Source organism: Malaya genurostris, chromosome 3, assembly GCF_030247185.1.
Source record: "Malaya genurostris strain Urasoe2022 chromosome 3, Malgen_1.1, whole genome shotgun sequence".
Classification (NCBI taxonomy): Eukaryota; Metazoa; Arthropoda; class Insecta; order Diptera; family Culicidae; genus Malaya; species Malaya genurostris.
Window position 1 is genome coordinate 270,187,933 of NC_080572.1, and position 22,150 is coordinate 270,210,082.

The window sequence follows — 22,150 nt, forward strand, 5'->3', positions numbered from 1 at the left end:
TTTTCCTGATCATAATTTTCTCAACACTGCGTATGTTATATCAATAAGTATATTTTGATTACCATCGCAATTCAATAAAATTGTTCAAATAGATTCGACTAACTACAGTATCTTAAATAACCCAAACCGATTCGTATTTTAAATAGCAAAAAGCACATATTTAATTTCGACTTTCTTCACGTTTCGTTTTCGGCTCATCAGTGCTTAAACCAGTTCAAATTGAACTATCAACTCCGCCTAGTCGTTACTCGTCTACGCCCGAGACGTCAGAATGGATATTGCACTACCGTGCAATAGCTAAAATGTGTTACATAAATGGTGTAAACTTTGCATCTGCTTAGCGGTTATAGAACTGCTAGGCGGAGATGTTCAATTTAAGCATTGATGAGCCAAGGGCGGAGCGTGAAGTAAGTCATAACAGAATTTTGTTTCAATAACAAAGCCGGTTTTTCAAATAAAATCTTTGTTGAAATCGTTTCTGCTAATTGAAAAATAGAATTTAGAAAAAAACAACAATCGATGTGCCAAAATTTAACCAATCGAATTCACAAAATCTCTTGAGCTCAAAGCTGAAATGACTGGTGCACCAAATTATGTAGGTTGAGTTTTGTTAAAAACTAGTGGCGCGAAGTTGAGTTAAATAGTAGTTCAATTTTACGGCTCAAACACAGAACAATGACAGTAAATTCCTGATGAGTAAGATATACCGAATCGGATCGGAAAAGGCAGCAACGGAAAAAAACTTAGCCTAATGACGCCAACCTTAACGCTTATATCCTTTTCCCGGCTCCGGAAATCGTTCCAGCACAAAGCCCCGACCTTGCCCTCAGTCCTTTCCCCTTACTTATGCGGTGCAGCAATATAAAAGGAAGGATAATTTTCATCCAGTTGGATTCAATTTTCCGTTTTACTGCTTACGAAAGCAATTAAAATTAAAAATTCTATCCACTTGCAGAATCAACCATCTCCTCCGGGAGACGGTGGGGGTTCTGGCTCACTCTACCTTTGGCTGAAGTAATCGGGCATCTCACACCCAACACAAAATCAAAATAAAAAAAAGAATTCCGTTCGCTTTTAGTATCTCTCCACCATCAGTAGCAACAACAACAACAACTACTGCTACTACTCCTGCCTGCGCTTGAGCTCCCCATGCTGCTCTGGCAAGGCAAGGTCGGTCTCGAGGATCTCGGAATCAGGTATGTATTTACAAAACTGAAACTTCCCTGCCTCCCGTGCCTTACCCTTGGGCGCCGCCCCCGCAAACCGGCAGCATCTCACTAATGACTAATCTTCTGTGGGGAATGCAAAATTTTCAATTCAGATTACTATTCAATTTTGCCACATTTCACGTTCGAGTGGAAGATTGAGTTTCTGATTGCATCCCCGGGGCCACCGGTGGTGGTGGTGGAACGTTCGTGAGATTGAGCTTGCTGTGGAATCCATCGGTTTGGTGAAAAAGTGCTATTGTTGCAGGTTTTGACGAAATCCTGGGAAGATTGGTTTGCGGTTTCGATTGTGAAGCCGGCTCGATTTCTGCTGCTACCGACATTAAATAGCATTTATGGGGAAAGTTAGTTAATCAATCTGAACTTCCGACTGTGGAAGACACATTTATAGGGGCATTAAGCTGCAAACTATTCGCCAACGTTTGCAGGAAAATGGTCGAAAGTTGAGCAAACAGAATTAACATGAATGTTTTAATTTCGAAGCTGCCGGTTGAATGCATTTCCAGAGCAAATAGTTGCAGCACTCGAGAAAATTTAAATGTTTTTCCAATCTTCTGCAGCAATCTCGACCCACTTTCACGTATGCCAATTTTTGCAGGAACCATAAACATTAAATTATAGCACTTTTATGTCCTTCTCTCCTCAGTTCGTCGGTTTTATATTCAATCCCTGCTTGCTGCAGGTTTCTTTCACTGCGAGAATAGATTTACGACCTTGAATAAATTTCGTTAGCGTTTTTTTTTTTTCGTCCACACCGTCGCACGGAAGATGGGTTTAAAATACCGGACTTTTGGTTCGCCTTCACCGGGTGGACCAGTAAAAGGAGAAGAACAGAGCTCCCGGGGGCGAGACTTCGCACCCGCGGGAGCGGAGCGAGTTGCGCCGGGAGCTGAAAAAAAAAAAGAAATGCCATAAACCACTTTACTGAAAATACAACAGCGAAAGCGAAAAATCCGCCACTCTCTCTAACCCGTTCACATCGGATTCCTTCTGGCATGGCTTTGCAGGCGAGGAAGCTTTCCCATCGTCTGTCTGGCCGGTTCATCGGTTCGTTTTGAAGAGCACCGAGTGTCCATTCGACCAACCCGCCGGGGGGGGGGGGGGGGGGGGGGGTGGGGGGGGGGGGTCTTTTCTGTTCACCACACCACACGGTCTGTGAAGCGTACTCCGGTTGGTATTCCCTCCGTAGGTGAGATTTACAATTTAGATCAGTTTTCCATTGATTCTTGAATTGTGAATTCAAGGACCAAGTCCGGGGAATTCCGATGGATATCTAGACTTGGGACTATGAATGTGTTTGTGTGTGTGTGGATAAAATTTTCCATAAATCGGAGAAGTGCTTTTCAGATAAGGTGCTCTGCTGTTCATTTACGGGGTTGGGGAACAAATTTCAACGACCAGAAGGTTGGCAAAGGTTTATCATCCTTGAATGCAATATATCGGTAGAAGATTTTATTGTATCGTAATTGAAGCAATAGCCGCACACAGATGGGGATGGAAAATTGCTATGGAAATATTAATTTATTACCGTTATCCGAAATTCGATGTCAGCAAACAAAATCCTACAAGCCACACGGATTCACATTTGATGCTTTTGCAGATAACCAGAAATCAACTTTGGTCGGCTTCAACAAGCAGCTGAACCTGGTAATTTTGGTTCAGTAGATAAACCGATGTTATTATGGATGATGAATACTTGACTGCTGTTTTATAACTCTTCCTTCTTCTGGATCCTCTATTGATTCAACTGATTTACCTAAATGGAAACCACATGCATACAGTGGCGTACCGAGGAAATTTGGCGCCCGGGGGAAAATAAGAGATTTGCACCTCCATCGTTGGTTTCCTGAGCAAAACAAAAACAAAGCTGAACTCCATCTCCGGAAACATGACTTGGGCGAGCAAAAAAAAATGGTCCCAAGGATTGGTTTGCCACCCCTCCCCCTAAAAATGTTGCGCCCGAAGTGAATGCCCCCCTCACCACTCAACCCCCCCCCCCACCCTTTGATCCACCACTGCATGCATACGAAGCTCGGTATTAGATTTTGATAATGTTATCAGTTCTCGAAAAACAGGCAGGATCCAATTTATATGATGCAATTACTGGTTAAATCCAGATGCGGAACGTTTCATGGATTTATTCTGCGAGACTTTGTAACTACAGCCGCTCAATAAAATTCAATGACGAACAATTGCACGTAGCATAGCCTTGGTATTACATTCCTGTAGTGGGATTTGACCTTCTGCAGCCGATTCAAAGTGTACAGAACCATTGCATGGCTAGTGCTACGATTCTACTGACACTACAAATCCTTCCAGGTTGGGGCTCGAACATACGACAACTGGTTTGTAAGACCAGTGCCCTGTGCATTAAACCATCAACCCGGGCTAACAATTGCAATAGTGTTTGTATGGGAAAACAGCATAATTAAGACATTCTCTTAATCAATTCAGATGAAAAAGCCATTTTTGAACACTTTTAAATCAGCAATTCCTTGAGAAACGTTTATACGATTTCCTGGATTTTCTTAATGTTTGGAAGAATCGTTCTCCATCAAAAATTCCTTGTTACGGGGGATCAAAAACTCGATCATTTTCAATTTTTTTTGAATACATTTTTCAAAAATCACAACTTTTGAATCACTTGACCAATCCTCGTAACTTTTGGGTATGTTGTTAATAAATGCCTATGGTTTTTATGAAAAATATTCGAATATTGTGAAGTTGAAGTTTTGTGTTTGAAAAAGTCAATTTTATAACTTTTAAACGGGTTTCATGATTTGCGACCAATGGGCACTACACCCAAACCTCCCTTTACGAACACTTTTCATACGTTACCTCTTTTTACGTACCTCTTTTCACGAACCAAATCCCAAATAACGTAATCTTTTTTTACAAACCAAATCCCAAATAACGTAAACTTTTTTTACGAACCTAATTCGTAAAAAGAGGTTTTGTTATTCATCGAAAGCTATTTCCATGGAAACTACTACAATATGGCTATTTTTGGAACGGGTTTAAAGAGTAGATTTCGGAAAATGATGTTTGAGGTATTTTGGAAATCCAAGATGGCGACTTCCGGTTGATTGATATTCCTTGAAAACCCTTGCAAAATGGGTATTTTTGGAACGGAATTCATGATTAGATGTCGAAAAATGATGTTTGAAATGGTTCTGAAATCCAAGATGGCGACTTCCGGTTGATTGATATTCCTTGAAAACCCTTGCAATATGGGTATTTTCGGAACGGTATAGTGTTTTAAAGGAATACCAAGTTAAAGAAAATGGCAAAAACTTTCTAAAGATACTAATAAACCGGAAGTCACTGTTTCGCATTTCAAAACCACCTCAAATATATTTTTCCGACGTCTACTTTTAAATCTCTTTCCGAAAGTACCCATATTGTAAGGGGTTTCAAGGAATATCAACAAATCGGAAGTCGCCATCTTGGATTTCAGAACCACTTCAAACATCGTTTTCCGACATCTACTCATCAATTCCGTTCCGAAGATACCCATATTGTTAGGGGTTTTAGGCAATCTCAATAAACCGGAAGCCGCCATATTGGATTTTGAAACGAGCCCAAACATCATTTTCTTGCACTTACTCTTCACATCCGTTTCGAAAATAAACATATGATGCGCGGTTTTCACAATAATCACACAAAACTTTTTTTACGAACCAAATCCCAAATAGCGTAAACTTTTTTTACGAACTACCTCTTTTTACGAACCCCCGTTTAGTTCGTAAATGGAGCTTTCGGTGTATATCATTTGATTTTTTTTTGTAAGCTGAAAGATTTCTACAAACATATCCGAAAATAGGCGACGTATTTGTTTTGATTTATAATTGTCTGAAAATTTCGTAGCCTCCGTGCTTTTTTCGATTTTTTTAAAAGAAGATATTGTTGATTATTTCATGACTTTTGAACCACTCGCCCGAATTCGCTAATTTGTGGATATTTGGTCCAGAAATGTACATACCAAAAAAATTGAATAATACAGGTGACTTAATTCCTCATACGATGTGTTACGAACGACGATCAAACAGCACCAGGGATCGAAAGGGTCACTCGGACGACACGCAGTAGGAGATAAACTTATCATAAGGCTGTTATAAAATCTGCTGAATTATATATTAAAATAAGATTGTTGGACAGTGGACACTTGATTAGAAATGGACTAGAAATGTAAGTTAAGCATTAGATGAGCAGAATTATTGAAATATTGATCACAAATATATTTGCAGCTTAAAAGCTTATTCATGCTCGAAAAGCAAACACGAGTTATGCTACAAAGAAGTCCGAAATAGACCATTTGGTTGCTGCCCCAACACGATGTAATTCATAAAGACCTAATTTGTCAAATGACGGAAAATTTCGTTTGTATTGACTTAATGCTAGATTAGCTTGAATTTTACTGGTTTCGACTGTAACTTGCATTATGCTAGCAGGTGCGACTGTATGAATTTTATTGCACCTTTTACCAGCCAAGCAGATGCATGCTTCTGTGGCTCAGTCGATTAACAGATTTACATGCTATCCAGTGATTCTCGGTTCAAGTCGCGGCGGTTGCTATCAGCATTCTTTTTTTATTTCAACGAATTTCATGTCATGGGGTTTTAGCCACAATGTTAAATGTTCTTCCACGTCAATTTGTGTGAACTGCGACACTCCATTTATGTGCATCTAATAAAATGTAAAATCTCATGGATTTTCTTTAGTGTGTATGCAGTATTCGGAAAAAATGTAAAACAAGAAAAATGTGAATTTGTGAATATTACACAGCTGGAGTTTTGTGTTTTAGAACCTCATTTGTATACCCTTTTAACGGTTTTCATGGTGGGTTTTCTATTTTTCTTTAGAAGCTTTAACATTTTTACATAACTTGTTCAAACATTAGCGGAATCGGTTGAGTGGTTCAAAAGTTATAAATTTATCAATAACATCTTTTTTAATGGAAATCCACAAAAACATGGAAACAATGAAAACTTGAAATTTTTAAAAAATTATGACTCAAAAACAAAAGAAAAACCTCGCCAATTTTTGGATATGTTATGTAAAATTGTTTCAGCTTCCAGAAAAAAAGGCGGGTGGGTAATGTCAGAGACATAACTGGATGTCGTGAATACGAAAACAACTGATATGTTCCTTAACACTTCCGAATATCAATTGTATGAATTATGAAAGCATTCCCCTTTTTCACATTTTTCGCAAAAACAAAGAAGGCTTCACTTGATCTCGATTACTGTGAATTTCACATAGCGAAAAGTGCAAAAATCTAATCAAACTGTTCTTGATTTGCACTAAACTGAGGATAATCACTTTCGATTTGCGAACAACAAATCCTAATAGTTCTTTAGAAAACTTTTAGAGCCATTAGAACGGCTGATTTTGTGTAATGCTCTCCAGCGTTGTTTTTTCACCAATGCTAATGACTGGCAGCTGTGACGTAATCGCTCTTGTCGGAAGCGAAACTAGCTTTGCAAACGACATAAAATACATCTACTCGTTGTGGCGATAAAATCCAAACTGATTCAATTTTTGTTAAGAGATTTCTTTTTTTATGAGATCGTTTGTAGCTTTTTCACTAATGGGCGGTCCTAACGGCTATAAAAATAGCCGCATACAGAATTTTAATGTCGATTATTTCATTTCGGATTTGCATTTCATTGAAAAAAAAAACTATCAGGATGCTGTACGGGATTCATTCCTGCCTTTCAGAAGGACCAAATTTTGGAACTCACTACGATATTAAGCACTGTTCCGAACATTTTTTTCGAACGATTTGTTGTACAGCAGCAGATATTTTGTTTTCATCCTCAGAACGCGTCCTGATTGGCTGGTGTTGACATGGGTAAAATAAGACAGGTTTTTCAATAGTGTACTATTGAAATACATCAATGCTGTTGCTATACACGTTTAAGTTAACAATTTTCGATTCTATTGGTATCTAGATTATATAAATTATTTCACAGATCACTGAGCTATGAGCTTTAAAAATACGATGAAGGCTAACGCGCCTTATGAATTATCCTCTTTGATACTCGTTTATGCCAAACATTTCAGAAAAGTTTAATTTTGAACTATTTGAGATTATGTCACAATGAATTATGAAAATTTTATCATAAAATTGTGATCATATTTCCGATGGCATGTAGCAAAAATTATGTTGATTCGTTAGATACAAAAAGAGATATTCACGATCAAAAACTTATCACTCTCTCAGAGAGTAAATTTTGAAAAGGCACCCCATAGTAAAGAAAGTCGTATTCACGACAAAAATATGAAATGACATGATGCCATTGGTCTCAAACCATGAAAACCATTAAAAAGTTATACATACGAACAAAACTGACTGTTTTCAAATACAAATTTCCTAAAAGCTATAAGCATTTATTGCCAACATATCCAAAAACTAGCAGAATCGGTGATTCAAAAGTTATGATTTTTGGAAAAAATGTTTTTTTTGAGAAAATCGAAAATAATTGATATTTAGGAAATGGTAAACCTAATGACAAAATAAAAATAAATACGGGTCTAATATTTGGAGAACGATTCTTTCAAATATTACGAAATTTTGAGAGATCGTATATAAGTTTCTCATGGAATTGCTGATATATAATACTGTGATATTCTATTCAAAATGGTTTCGTTGGCTCTTGAAAGAAACCAATGGATTGTTTGTGCGTTAACTAGTATAACCTTAAGAATGAAACACGAGAAAGATAAGTGAGTTTCACTATCTTAGGTACTTCCGGCACCGGAATCCTAGAATTGGTATAATCGATGTCGGTTCGTACGGCCACCAACTAACATGACGTACAAATTCTACTAGTTTTTTTTCAAATTTTGAAGATTTTATACGATTTTGATATTGTACTCTAAACTACGGTGTAAATTTTTGCTGTATCCAAAAATATGCAATAATTGTTGGTAGGACCATAAGACCTATCATTTTACTCTAAGATTGGAATCTCTGCTATCTCTGAAAAAAGTGAGTAAGATACATTTTTGAGCATATGACTGTTATCTCCCGTCGTTTATCGAAAACCGGGAACCAGGATAGCCAGAGTCGGTTTGCTGATAATAGCTACCGACTGGTGTAGTTTTGCGTCCAGTTTTTACGGTTTTTGTTTCACCGCTTTAAGAGACGGTGTACAATATCTAACACACTTCACCCTATACATCCGGAATCGGAAGTCAGATCCAAATGAAATTCAGGAATTCCGTATGGAATCACGAAACCTTTCATTTGAATCTAAGTTTGTGGAAATCGGTCAAACCATCGCTGAGGAAAGTGAGTGAGATCCACATATGTCCCCTATTTCCGGTGCTTCCGGAACCGGATACCGGGAACCAAGATAGCCGGAATTGGTTTGTTCAGCTGTTTACTGATAATTGCTATCGATTTGTTTTGAGCTTAATTTAGAAATTTTATACGGTTTTAGTTTCACCGCTTTAAGTGGCGGTTTACTATATTTAACACACTTTACCCTATAACTTCGAAACCGAAGGACGGATCCGGTTGAAATTCATGAAATTTTGTATGGGACCACAAGATCTTTCATTTTAATTCTAATTTGTCAGAATCGTTTCCGACATCTCCGAGAAAATCTAGTGAGATTAATTGAAACATACAAACGTTGCTCAGCTCGGCGAACTGATTTGAATGGTAAATGACAATTTTTACTAGTCGATTTTTCAAGTGATAGCATATCCAATCATATTTGCACAGGAATTTTAGAATTTTAGCAATATCCAGCACTTAGGTAGCCATACTGAATACACATCCAAGTTTATTTCATACCAATTCAGTTTGGTACCTGATAAGCTTTGTAGAGTGAAATAATTTCGTATATACTAAAAATTAAAAAAAAAAACAGATTATTTTACAAAGTCATAGAAGTTTTTAAGTTGTCTGTAAATGTCAATAGTTTCTAGGAAAAATGCGAAGATATTATAAAAAAGGAGTTTTGTGGTTGAAAATACTAACCAACGCTTGTTTTTTGCGGTTTTCATGGTTTGTAGAAAAAGGGACTCCATTTTTTTTTTTCTAAAAAATTTAGTCTATTTCACATAACATATCAAAATGTGGTGAAATCTTTTGTTTCTGAGTCATATTTTTTTGAAAATTTGAAGTCTTGAATTTATTGACCAAATTTCGACTCGAAATTTGCAAAAGATAGTTACTTAATAATGAAAAATTTCCTTTGATAAGATTTCGATATGTTAAATAACATATCAAAAACTAAAAAAAAACGAAATTTTTGAAAAAACAAAAATTCCTGCCATACATCTACCAACTATGAAAACCACTAAAAACCATTACAACTGACGTTTTCAACAACAAGACTCCATATTTAGCTTTCCTAGAAGTTATTGATCTTTTTCAGACAATATTTCTAAAAATTGAAAAAATCGGTGCCGGGTACCGAGGTATAATTTTTTTTAAAAAGATATTTTTCTGAAAAAATGTATATTTTGATCCACCCTGATATGGAAGTTGTCACCCTAATGGCAAATTGAAAAAATAAAAATATGGAACTAATATTTTTCGAAGGAGAGCAATTGTGCCATATATTATAACAATTTCTGAGAGGTTGTCGCCATTTCTGAATGTTTGCCTTCCTCATATAGAAGGGCTATACGTTCACTGCAAAAGCCGACTTTTGAACCGATGCCCGAGGGCCGAATATCATATACCATTGTATGTGTGTGTGTGTGTGTGTGTGTCCTGAGTTTTATTTGGATCCCACTTCCGGTTCCGGAATTACAAGGAAATATGTGAAAATTTTTCAAAAAATATGGAATCAATTTTCTCGGAAATTTCTTGACCAATTTTAACAAACCAAGAAGCACCTTTTATAGTATTGAAATTTTTTAAAAAGTCCCCGAAAAGTTGATCTGGATCCGATTTCCGGTTCCGGTATTATAGTGCGATTGGTGAAAATTTTCAATTTCATGAGTATTTTTTTACAAGCGATGCCGAAATGAGGTGCACATTATCATAAAACTTACTGCTAAATTGATCTAGTTGACGGATCTTATTAGTTAGTGATTATATTAAACTACTTTGGGACTACAAGTCCCCGGTTTCCGCTTCCGAAAGCAACGGTAATAGTGAAGGAAACCTCCAAAAACGGAACTCCCGTCGATTTCTCAGCAACGGTTAAACCGTTTTTCACGATTTATGATTCAAATTAAATTAATCCCTCATTGTATTTAAATATACTGTGCAATTTCATCCTGATCTGACTTCCGGATCCGAAATTATAGGGCGATGAGTGTCGAAACATTCAAATTCAAAATGATGATTCAGGGAAACGGGTATAGCGTGATGGGTAAATCGATGCCACCTGGATTCGATTCCCAACCCCGCACGTAGGGTCAGAAAAGTTTTCAGGCCCGAAGAGGTGAATGACAACAATGTTAAAACCTCTATAATCGAAAAAAATGACGATGCAAAACTGGTACGCGACGGTACGTGTGGCTTTGCTCCGTTCACAGCGTGCTTTGTTCAATTTCGTATAGCGTGCAGGGTTGCCACATTATAATTTATATTTTTCTGGTGAAAAATATGTAAGTTTCTAATTCTTTTATTCAATTTGTACTTACTTGTTAATGTTATTACAAGATCATGATAAAGATGCTTTTCAATAAAAGTGCACGTATTGCCTTCCTCCGAAAGAAAGTTTTTACAATTACTTGAAAAATTGACCAGTGGAAATTGTTCTATATAATTCGACACAGCTCATCGAGCTGAGTAATTTATGTGGGTGTGTGTCGAATAATGTCACTCATGAAAAAAGAGATGATTTGATCGATTTTCACAAACAGGTTGCTGTTTAATTTCATCCGGGTCCGATTTCCGGTTCCAGAACTATAGGGTAAATTGTGTTTAATCATTTAGGGCGATGATGCAAAATAAAGAAAAATTCTTATCAACGTGACATTACTGTTTACAATTTGAAAAGGTTATGTTAGTTTATACCCAAAGAAGGTTTCTTTTTTATTCAAGATTGAAAAAAAAATTTTCTTCACAAAATCTTCTGGTGATATTTCTGAAAATATTAGTCATATGAGAAAGGCATCATTACACCACTAGGTGGAATAAAACAGGTTTTTTTTTTCTAATATTTGCAAAAAGCATTAACTTAACGTCTGTTTAGCGATGCAAGTTTAACTGTTTGAGTTTGCACTAGGCAGTTCAATTTGAACTGCTCTGCACTGACGAGTCTAAGACGAAACGTAAAGAAACTTAAAAACGGTTATGTGCCCTAAGCAAAAACTTAGGTTAACCCCTAAATGATTTATTTTGTAAATTTACTGTTCTTTCATAAAATTTTGTTAGAGAATATGAAAAAATTTTTTTTTTTTAATTTACTTGATTTTGAAAATATGTTACTTTTTCAAATATTATTTACTTAGTATTTTATTTTTGACTTCAGGTACAACATATTAATTAAACCCTTCTCGATCCACCTAGTGGTGTGATAATGCCTTTCTCTTTCTTCGAAGCAGTCTCATGAATTTTTTATTATTTTTTGAAATAATTTCTGACACTAATTTTGGCTGATTTTTGACACCAATTAATTCAGATTGATTCGAGTGGTTCACAAAAGCATGCTTCAGTGTTTATGTCACATACTCGGTATCGTTTTTCCAATCAAGCGTTTGGCATTTACGTTGTCTATTTATATGAGAAGAGTGAAACTAATCTAAAAAAAAAACCCTTTTTAGTCCACTTAGTGGAATTTTCATAGATCTTGAAATACCACCATAGGGGGGTAGAGGAAGGGGGGGGGGGGGGGGGATGCATGAAATTTCAGAATTCAAAAAAAAATTTTGATGCTGAAAGGCTTAGAGTTGCATGAAACGTCGAGATTTAGTGTCATCTCGAAAAATATTTTTTAGGGACTTAGAGAAAATATCAAAATTTTTCTAAGTCCCAGAAAGTCGACAGTAGCTTTCAAACGAGCCTAAGTTTGTTAAAATAGGTTCAGTCATCTCTGAGAAAATTGAGCGGTAAAAATAGCTTCGAAAAGTGCACACACACACACATTTTCTAATATCGTCGAACTGGATCGAATGGTATATAACACTATGGGTCTCCGAGGCTCTGTTCGAAAGTCGGTTTTTTCAGCAATTCTAATACCTTTCTATAGAGAAAGGCAAAAAACAATAATGTTTTTTAAAGAAATTTGAATTTTTAGTGTTATTTCTAGAATAATGTTTTTCAACAGTGCAATATTGTTTTTGAATAGTCCTCATAGTTACCTCAAACATTGCATAAGATACCAATTTGATCGGACCCACCCACAGTGATGTCAAGGTGGCAGAAATCCAAAAAATAAATTTATTTTTTTCCTGCACTGTAGTAATTTTTTTGAATTTTCAGATAAGTAAAGAATTACAGTTTAAAGTATAAAAATTTTCGAATAAGAAATAATCTCTCCATATCCTTTCAAAGATAGGGTATTGTAAACTTTCTTTTCATCCTTCCATATAAAATATATGGCGCAATGATGAAGTTGTGCGATTAGAGTTCTATATAGGTAGGAAAGGGCTGCCACTGTTAAAAAGTATTTGATTTTATAGCATTTTTTCTCTACCTTTCGAAAACCACTATGCGATCCTGCACATCTCTGCACTTTGAAGGTTATTTTCAATTGTTGGCGGGGTCGACAATAAAAATCACAAAGACAAGGGCTATACTTTTGTAAATGAAGTCGGTGCGAGTAAAATTTAAATAAACGGCTATATGATAAATAAAAGCAGAGCATTTATAACATACATAACATAAAACACCTATATAAATGTCGTTATACAGGGTGATTTTTTAAGAGCTTGAGAACTTTTTTAAACAATAAAACGCATAAAATTTGCAAAATCTCATCGGTTCTTTATTTTAAACGTTAGATTGGTACATGACATTTACTTTTTGAAGATAATTTCATTTAAATGTTGACCGCGGCTGCGTCTTAGGTGGTCCATTCGGAAAGTCCAATTTTGGGAAACTTTTTCGAGCATTTCGGCCGGAATAGCCCGAATTTCTTCGGAAATGTTGTCTTCCAAAGCTGGAATAGTTACTGGCTTATTTCTGTAGACTTTAGACTTGACGTAGCCCCACAAAAAATAGTCTAAAGGCGTCAAATCGCATGATCTTGGTGGCCAACTTACCGGTCCATTTCTTGAGATGAATTGTTCTCCGAAGTTTTCCCTCAAAATGGCCATAGAATCGCGAGCTGTGTGGCATGTAGCGCCATCTTGTTGAAACCACATGTCAACCAAGTTCAGTTCTTCCATTTTTGGCAACAAAAAGTTTGTTAGCATCGAACGATAGCGATCGCCATTCACTGTAACGTTGCGTCCAACAGCATCTTTGAAAAAATACGGTCCAATGATTCCACCAGCGTACAAACCACACCAAACAGTGCATTTTTCGGGATGCATGGGCAGTTCTTGAACGGCTTCTGGTTGCTCTTCACTCCAAATGCGGCAATTTTGCTTATTTACGTAGCCATTCAACCAGAAATGAGCCTCATCGCTGAACAAAATTTGTCGATAAAAAAGCGGATTTTCTGCCAACTTTTCTAGGGCCCATTCAATGATTTGCAAGCGTTGCTCGTTAGTAAGTCTATTCATGATGAAATGTCAGAGCATACTGAGCAAATAATAATGCATGAAAATCATAACCTCAAAAAATCTGAGCAAATACTAATGCATGAAAATCCTAACCTCAAAAAAATCACCTTTTATAAATCTATTTATATGCGTTGGAAATAAGTTAGCAGCGTTTTTACCTTTTCTTATATATATCAAAATAGGTATAGAATTCGCTCAAACTTTCGAAAAATTTTCCGAGGCCCGGAGGGCCGAATGTCATATACCAATCGATTCAGCTCGACGAACTGCACAAATGCCCGTGTGTGTGTGTGTGTGTGTGTGTGTGTGTGTGTGTGTGTGTGTGTGTGTGTGTGTGTGTGTGTGTGTGTGTGTGTGTGTGTGTGTGTGTGTGTGTGTGTGTGTGTGTGTGTCAACTAAGAGGTCTCAGAGATGGCTGGACCGATTTTGATAAAAGTAGTCGCAAATGAAAGGTCTCCCCGTCACCCAGAACGCTATTGAATGGTTTTGAGATCGGATGTTTACTTTTTGAGTTATACGAAGTTTTATGTCAAAATTTTTCGCTCGGTAATACCTATCCAAAAAACCATAGATTGCTTGTGTAAACGACTTTTCCCCTTATTCCAGTAGTAGGAGTTTTGAACGCTGTATGAAAAAGCAATGCTTGGGAGCAACGTGAAACACGATTTTTTATACTGTTACATATAATTGTTTCTAAGTACCAAAAAGACTGTGAACATCCTTTTTCATGACAATTTGCCTCGAACCAATTTTAGCACGGTTCGTTTTTGGCAACATAATCTTTCGAATATGGCATATGTAAACCAGATGATATCACCATTATCGAGTTGGAAGTAATTCCATAATTATATTGATTTAAACTACTCACAGCAACAAATGCTGGAAGAACATGACTTCCATACACCATACGACTCAGTTCGTCGAGATCAGCAAATGCGTGTGTGACAAATAATTTCACTCAATTTTCTCGGAGATGGCTAAACCGTTTTCTACAAACTCAGATTCATATGAAAAGTCGTATACTCCCAAACAAGGTTCCTGAATTACGTTTGGATCCGACTTCTGATTGCGGAACCACAGGATGATATGTGAAACGAAATTAAAATAATGCAATTAATTTTTCTCGTAGATGGCTGAACCGATCTAAGATTCAAATGAAATCTCAGAATCATCTATGATTCAAATGAGAGGTCTTAAAATCCTATAAAACATTTTGCTTTTTAGTCAGATCCGACTTCTGGTTTAGGAGATACAGGGTGATTAGTATAAAAATGTCCATTTCACATAAATTAATCAGGTTTATCGGGTTTGCAGATTTGGATTGTCGATTACCAAATAAATTTATTTCAGTTTGAGCGGTATTCGTTTTTGGATTCGGAATGTACCCCCAAATTTTAATTCGCACTACAATTTCTCGAAGATGTCTACACACTCCTCAGGTGAATTTAACTGATTTCGGCTACATCGATTTTAGAATTCCGGTTTCAGTATCGAATCGTTTCTCAAAGCTCAATCATTTTCTCAAAAAGGCCAAATCTAACTTCAAAAACAAAAATTCTGATTAAAGGACTTAAGGTCCCATATAAAATTGGTGAATTTTATCCGATTCTGGAATTACCTGAATTTCTGAATACCGGCTCTGGAAGTACCATAAATAATGACGAAAAACTCTAAAGTGGAACTTACTTCGACATCTCATGGAATGTTCAATCGAATGTCACACGTTAAGATTCAAATTTGATCCGATTTGCAGCTTCGACATTACAGGGTAATGAGTGATTAAAATCTCGATTTGCCTTTTAAAATGACGATAACTAAAAAAATGTCATGAGAACTAAAAAACACCTGAGAATATCCATGCAAAAAACACATGCGGAAAGATAAAAAAAAGGTATCATCTCACTGCTAGGTGGATTAATTTCGTTTTTCTGCTAAGTTTCATGATTTTTAGTGAGATTTGGTGAGATCATTGCAGTACCGTTTTTCAAAGTATAGCCCATCGTTATACGAGGTCTGTTCAAAAAGTTCCCGGAATTTTTTAATTGCGCGCGTCTGGAGAGTCCGGTGGTCAAAATTTTCTTTTATTGTGTTGGTACATATGTCCCTAATGTATGGTGAAATTTTCAGCTGTATTCATTGTTTACATTCTGTCTTGTAGCGGCTGGTGTAGACGTGTTTTTTTGAGCTCGGCGATTTTTTTTAGTTTAAACAATGGAAGAATTGAAGAGTCAAAGAATTTGTATTCAATTTTGCGTGAAAAATGAAATAAAGTGTAACCAAGTGTGCGAAATGTTACAGAGAGCCTACGGTGAGTCTGCTATGAAAAAAACAAGTGTTTACGAGTGGTATAAGCGTTTCCATGATGGCCGCGAAGACGTTGAATACGACGAACGCTCCGGTCGACCCAGCACGTCAATAATCGATGAAAATGTGGGAAAAGTGGAAAAAATGATTATGGATGATCGCCGAATCACTATTAGAGAAGTTGCTGATGAAGTTGGCATATCAGTTGGCTCATGCCATCATATTTTTTCAAATGTTTTGGGCATGAAACGAGTGGCAGCAAAATTCATTCCAAAACTGCTTTTTTTTCGTAATTTTTTTGGCTAAAAACAAGACTTTAATCATGCCCCAACCTCCTTATTCACCAGATATCGCTCCGTGTGATTTTTTCCTGTTCCCAAAGTTGAAGAGACCCATGAAAGGACAACGTTTTTCATCGATTGAAGAGATAAAGGCAGAATCGCTGAGAGTGCTACAGAGCATTACAAAAAGTGACTATCAGGGGTGTTTCGAAGACTGGAAAAAACGCTGGCATAAGTGTATTATATCTAGGGGGGATTACTTTGAAGGAGATCATATAGATAAATATTTTTTTAGAAAAATGAGAATTCCGGGTCCTTTTTGAACAGACCTCGTATACCATTTTCTGTCATCTTTCTGGTAAGACTCGGATACCACTTTTGAAAAATTCCTTTTCCTCAGATTTGACGAATAAATCGATCCAATTTTTGGTGGTATCGTAGTTTTAGAAACTGACCTGACAAGTTATGCGCCATGGATTGGAGCAAATGGCAATCGTATGGAACAATGTCTGATTAAAAATGGCGGCTGGGGCAGAACTTTTCATTGAAGCGATTACAAAATAAAAGCTATTACAACTTTCGATACATGGAGTGTTGCATTGTCGTGCAGCAAAAATACTATGCCATGAAGATCTTCATATTGCATCCGCTTTTCATGCAATGCTCTGTCCAAACGCAGTAAGTGTCATATGTATATGGAACCAGTGATGGTGTCACCTAATTTGAGTAGCTCATAATAAATAGCGCCCAGTTGATACCACCACATGCACTTTTTCTATTGTCCGGAACTTTCTTTTAGTCCATATAAAAACTCCCAAATTTGATCCACGAAAACAACATTATGCATGTTTGCTCAGCGTCATTTTTTCGCCATTTTTCATTTTACATAGTTCAATTAGATACTTTAACATAATAAAAATCCTTTATTATCAGTAAAACGGTAGTATTCAACCAAATTTTATTTTGTATTTGTGTTTGTGTTCTTTCATAAAGTCGAATAACATAAAAAATGCATTTTCCAAAAATTATTACTTTTGTGAAAAACGATAAAAAAAAAACACTTTTTTGATTGTTACTCTCCCATCTTTAATCATATTGCAATAAACTACATCAGTTGTTTGTTACAAGAAAAGAAAAGAAAATAAAAAAATTAAGATAAGCCCTTCTGGAGAAAATTGATGTTTCGAATTGATGAAGTTTTTTTTTCTCAGTGTATAGATTTTCCACACAGACTAAATCATTATTTGAAACATAAGTGAAAGCTCCTAATCGATCACGAAATAAATATAAATAACTTGTTAAAAAATTTATTATAAAAAAGTCTTCTTTTTCGGGTCCATAGCGAACGGTGCACTTTTAGGTGGATCGAATATTTTTTCATACATTATCAAAATGGTAAAATATTCAGAGACCTCAAATTATCAATAAAAAATCATCCAACTGACGTTTATCGACGTATTTATGGGTTTTGCCAATTTTTGTATGGAGAGGCATCACTGTGCCACCGTTTGAATTATTGAACATTTTCAAGAGATTTTTATTTAATCCCTGCTCGAAAGTAAGACTAGAGAAAAAATGGCAAATTTGTGATGCTTTTTTTACGTTTCTGTGATATAAATTTGTTTGCTGATGATACTGTTCTGTTCATTACGGCTAAAGATTTCAATGAACCTGTTGCACATTTAAACGAGGATCTAAGTTCGCTGGTTCGATGGTTAAAATTTAAGCAACTGAAACTAAACGTCGCGAAAACTAAATATATGGTTATTTCTTCTGTTAGCACCGGTCATAACGCCAATGTGGAAATTGATGGTGAAATTATTGATCGCGTTAGAGAAATGAAGTATCTTGGAGTCATAATTGATGAAAAGTTAACATTCAAATCTCATATCAATAACGTCATCAAGAAGATTGCCAAAAAGTATGGTGTATTATGTCGTTTGAAAAATGACTTAACGACCCATAGTAAGATTCTTTTGTATAAAAGAGTCATTTCACCACACATCGACTTTTGCCCATCCATTCTGTTTCTTGCTAATAACACACAAATCTTGAGATTACAGCGACTGCAAAATAAAATCATGCGATTAATTCTAAAATGTAGTAGATATACCTCCTCAGGTTTTGTACTGAACGCATTACAATGGCTTTCAGTGAAACAGAGGATTTACTACTTAACCATGGTATTTATTTTCAAGATATTAAACGGCATGCTGCCTCGATATTTGTGTGATCGAATTGAAAGAGGAACTGATTTGCATAGGTACAATACTAGAAACGCATCTGATGCTAGAACACCAAGCTTTCTGTTAGCCAGATCGCAAAACTCATTGTTGTACAAGGGAATAAGTTTTTTCAATTCGATGCCAAGAGAAATCAAACGCGCAGCGAAATTGGTGGAGTTCAAAAGGTTATGTATTTCACACATAAAGTCCGCTTTGTAAGCAAATATTTAGTTAGTTAGTTCAAATTTTTTAGATTTTTTATTTTTTTACGTATTACGAAGATTGTATTTTCTTTTTCTTTTTGTTATATATATATATATATATATTATTGTGAGACGAATTAAGTTACTATGTTCGGTATGATGATGATGATGGATTTTTAGTTTGTTTGAGAGTTAAAAATAATGAGCAGTCTACAAACGTTTGAGCCTCGCGCGCGAAGCAGGTAGTGACTGTTTGGAAAGCGAATAGGACTGGCCGAAGAGCCTTAGCATTCAGTGTGTTAAGTTTGCTCTTGACCTTGATCGCAAGGTTTGATTAATAATTTAAGGAATTGATTCGGGAGATTAATTGGGATCGACAGTTGTTGATGGAATTGGGCTTGGCTCTGCTCATCCGCAGTCTCGTTACTCCATCGTAGCTGATGTGTGTAGCGATGAACTGGTCCGGCGGGAAGGGCCAGGTGAATTACTGTCTGATACTGGTAAAGATATCGGGTTCGATTCCTGATGTGATCAAGGATCTTCCCGGGTTGGAAATTTTTTTGATTAACCCTGGATAGTAAATCCGAAATATTTGAATGTTATTTTGTGGTCAGTCGTTCTTCTGAAGAAGAATCAATACCTGCTAGATTAATCAGATCGTTTTCTTTTGTTTACTGGTTAAGATATGTGCAAAAATATTAATTATCATTTAGATAACTCGTTCTGCTCACACCTTTGTAGGGGTATGAGGTGGGACCATCATCATCATCATTAACTTTCATATGCATATGCAAATTCGTGCCAAATAAAAAAATACAAGCAATAATCGACCTTCGATTTCGCATGGAATTGCTCTCCTGTCTAACAAGGTAATAATTGAAATTATTGTGAATGTGATCAAACTTCCACGAGCACCTGTATTCTAAATTGTAAGTTACAAAAAGTTACAGAAATTAAGTGAAAAAAAAATCAACACCTGACTCACCTGACACTCGTAGGTACCGTGATCCCGCCGCTGCACGAACTTGATCTGCAGCGTCCACGTGTTGGAACCGGGCGTGTGGAGGATCGCGAATCGTTCATCGTTGGTGTACATTTGCGCTCCGGAAGACAGAATGTGCCAGTCCCGCCGTCGGATCCACGAGATTTGGTTCTGGAAAAGTGAGAAAAAAAATTGCCGGAATGAATCGAATACCCCGTTGGTCTATGGTTGAATAGTTTTTGAAAGAGGATTGTTTTGGGTATGATCACCGTTTTGTGATAGAAAATGGAATTTCGATTTGGGAAAAGTTAAGAACTCAAACAGAATGGAATAATTTTCATTCGATTGGATTTGTATTTGGCAACACAATTAAGGGATCAGGAGAAATAAAAGAAAAGCCCTTAGCTCGACTATCCTTCAAACGTTTCCCAACCCAAGCTTATCGAATCGTCAAACTCAACCATTTATTTTATTCTACTTAAGAGATCACGCAAACAACATATATTAATTTGACTAAATCAACAAACGCACATAAGCCAGGCCGGGCGGAACATGATTGACATCAGACAACCGGGATCAACCCAGCAAGCAATCATATGAATCCTTTTATCATTTTTCTTCTTCTGTTCAAACCTAACGGCTTTCTCTCTCTCTCTCTGCAGTACCCGCCGACGCCGTACCGAACCCGCCGTGCAGCCAACGGGAAAACAACGGGAAATTTATGTTCGTACCCACTTTTCCCCCCTGGCTAGCTAACCCGGTAAATAAACGATTCCTCAGAAGGCAATTTTTTACAAGACGAACAGTCCGGAATGCATACTACGAGCGGCAGCAGGATTCGCTCCCCAGAGCCCACGTACCATATGTGGGAAGAAATTGAGTAATCCGTATGGCTTTATGGGTATTTACATGAATTAGTAGCCATAAAAGTGAATAATTTACAAGCTTTTGTCTTTGCGCTCCGGCGCCGCGCCAATGGGTGTTGTGTGCTCCCGAAAGTTGCGTTTAAGATTTTATGAAGTAGAAAATCGTTATCCGGCTTGCTGTTGCTGGAGTGGCTGCTCGAGTGAAGAAGGGCTCTTTCGACTTCAGAATGGCTGCATGATTGCCCTTGCTCGCGAGCAGTAGATTGGAGTGCTTGTGGTAATATGTATTAAAATTTAAAATTTGTCTTCATTCGGCTTTGCGGTGGAAAAAAGCCGTGAAAAGTCGTTCGCATGTGATGGTGATTCTGCGTGAGCCAATTTCCACTTGATGATCAATAAATTAGCTGGGTACGTTTTTTTTGTATATACAAAAAAGTATTGGAACTTAATTTGAAAGGAAGCATCTCTCACGTTCCATCAGTCAGTCATAAATTTTAAACAGAAGCTAGATCCTGTAATTCCACTTCGAAGAATAAAACTAGGATTATTCAAAATACACTCGAAGACCAAAGTCAACTTTTTGGTGAAATTATTAATTCATTTTCTGATTTCAGTTAGTCATTTTTTGGCTCTCATTCCCATAAATAATACGAAGATATCAGTGGAATTCCCTGATTTTTGATTAAGTTTTCCGACTAAACATGATGTCCGTTTTGGCATTAAAACTGCCTGACTCTTTACAACACGGGGCCGGGTGTCAATTAAATGTTTCAAAACTAGCCTCGTATACTTTTTCTGTAATAATTTTGAACGATAACTCAGTTTGTTGATGGATTGATGGTTGATGAATTCAACTTAAACATATATGACAACATCGTTTCAGTATTTCAATAGCATACCATTGAAAAATTAGTTTGAATTGACCTATATTTTCACAAGCTAATCACAGTTTGCCATAATGATGTCGTTCTCTCGTCCGATTTGCGCAGTATGAACTATCACACAAAAGGGAATCTATAAATAAATACTCGAACACTTTTCTACTTCAGTTAACCCCTGGCTGCGAGCGAGTAATGTGTTTGAGTAGTGAGTGGATGACGAAACTGATAGTTACATGCATTCGCTCGCTGGATAGTCACTTTTGTTACTATTATCCAGATTTATATCTTGAGCTTTTTACGATGTTGGATTAGGATGCTGAAGTCATCACATTAAAACTTAAGTTACTAGCCTAGCCGCTCTTCTCCTGTTCTAACTTATTCTCTAGTTTACATATTTGGTAGGGAAAGTAACACTACATAAGGATTAGCCAATCACGTTGCTTTGCGAGGACATGTTTGATGACGAAAGCGAGTATTTTTAAATTTGTTTAATCTGTTCTAAAGAGCGAGGCAGTATCTGTCATGAGTGTACGGGCG

At 36.6% G+C, this 22,150-nt stretch overlaps 1 protein-coding gene across 2 annotated transcripts in view; it reads right to left on the minus strand.

Moving 5' to 3' along the window:
• The window catches only part of LOC131438857 (zwei Ig domain protein zig-8), a 701,379-nt gene that overhangs the window by 272,288 nt on the left and 406,941 nt on the right, over positions 1-22,150 (minus strand). For both annotated transcript variants that reach the window (XM_058609195.1, XM_058609194.1), the window contains exon 5: positions 19,870-20,037. In XM_058609195.1, the coding sequence (XP_058465178.1) occupies positions 19,870-20,037 (168 nt within the window). The remainder of the gene's footprint in view (positions 1-19,869; positions 20,038-22,150) is intronic.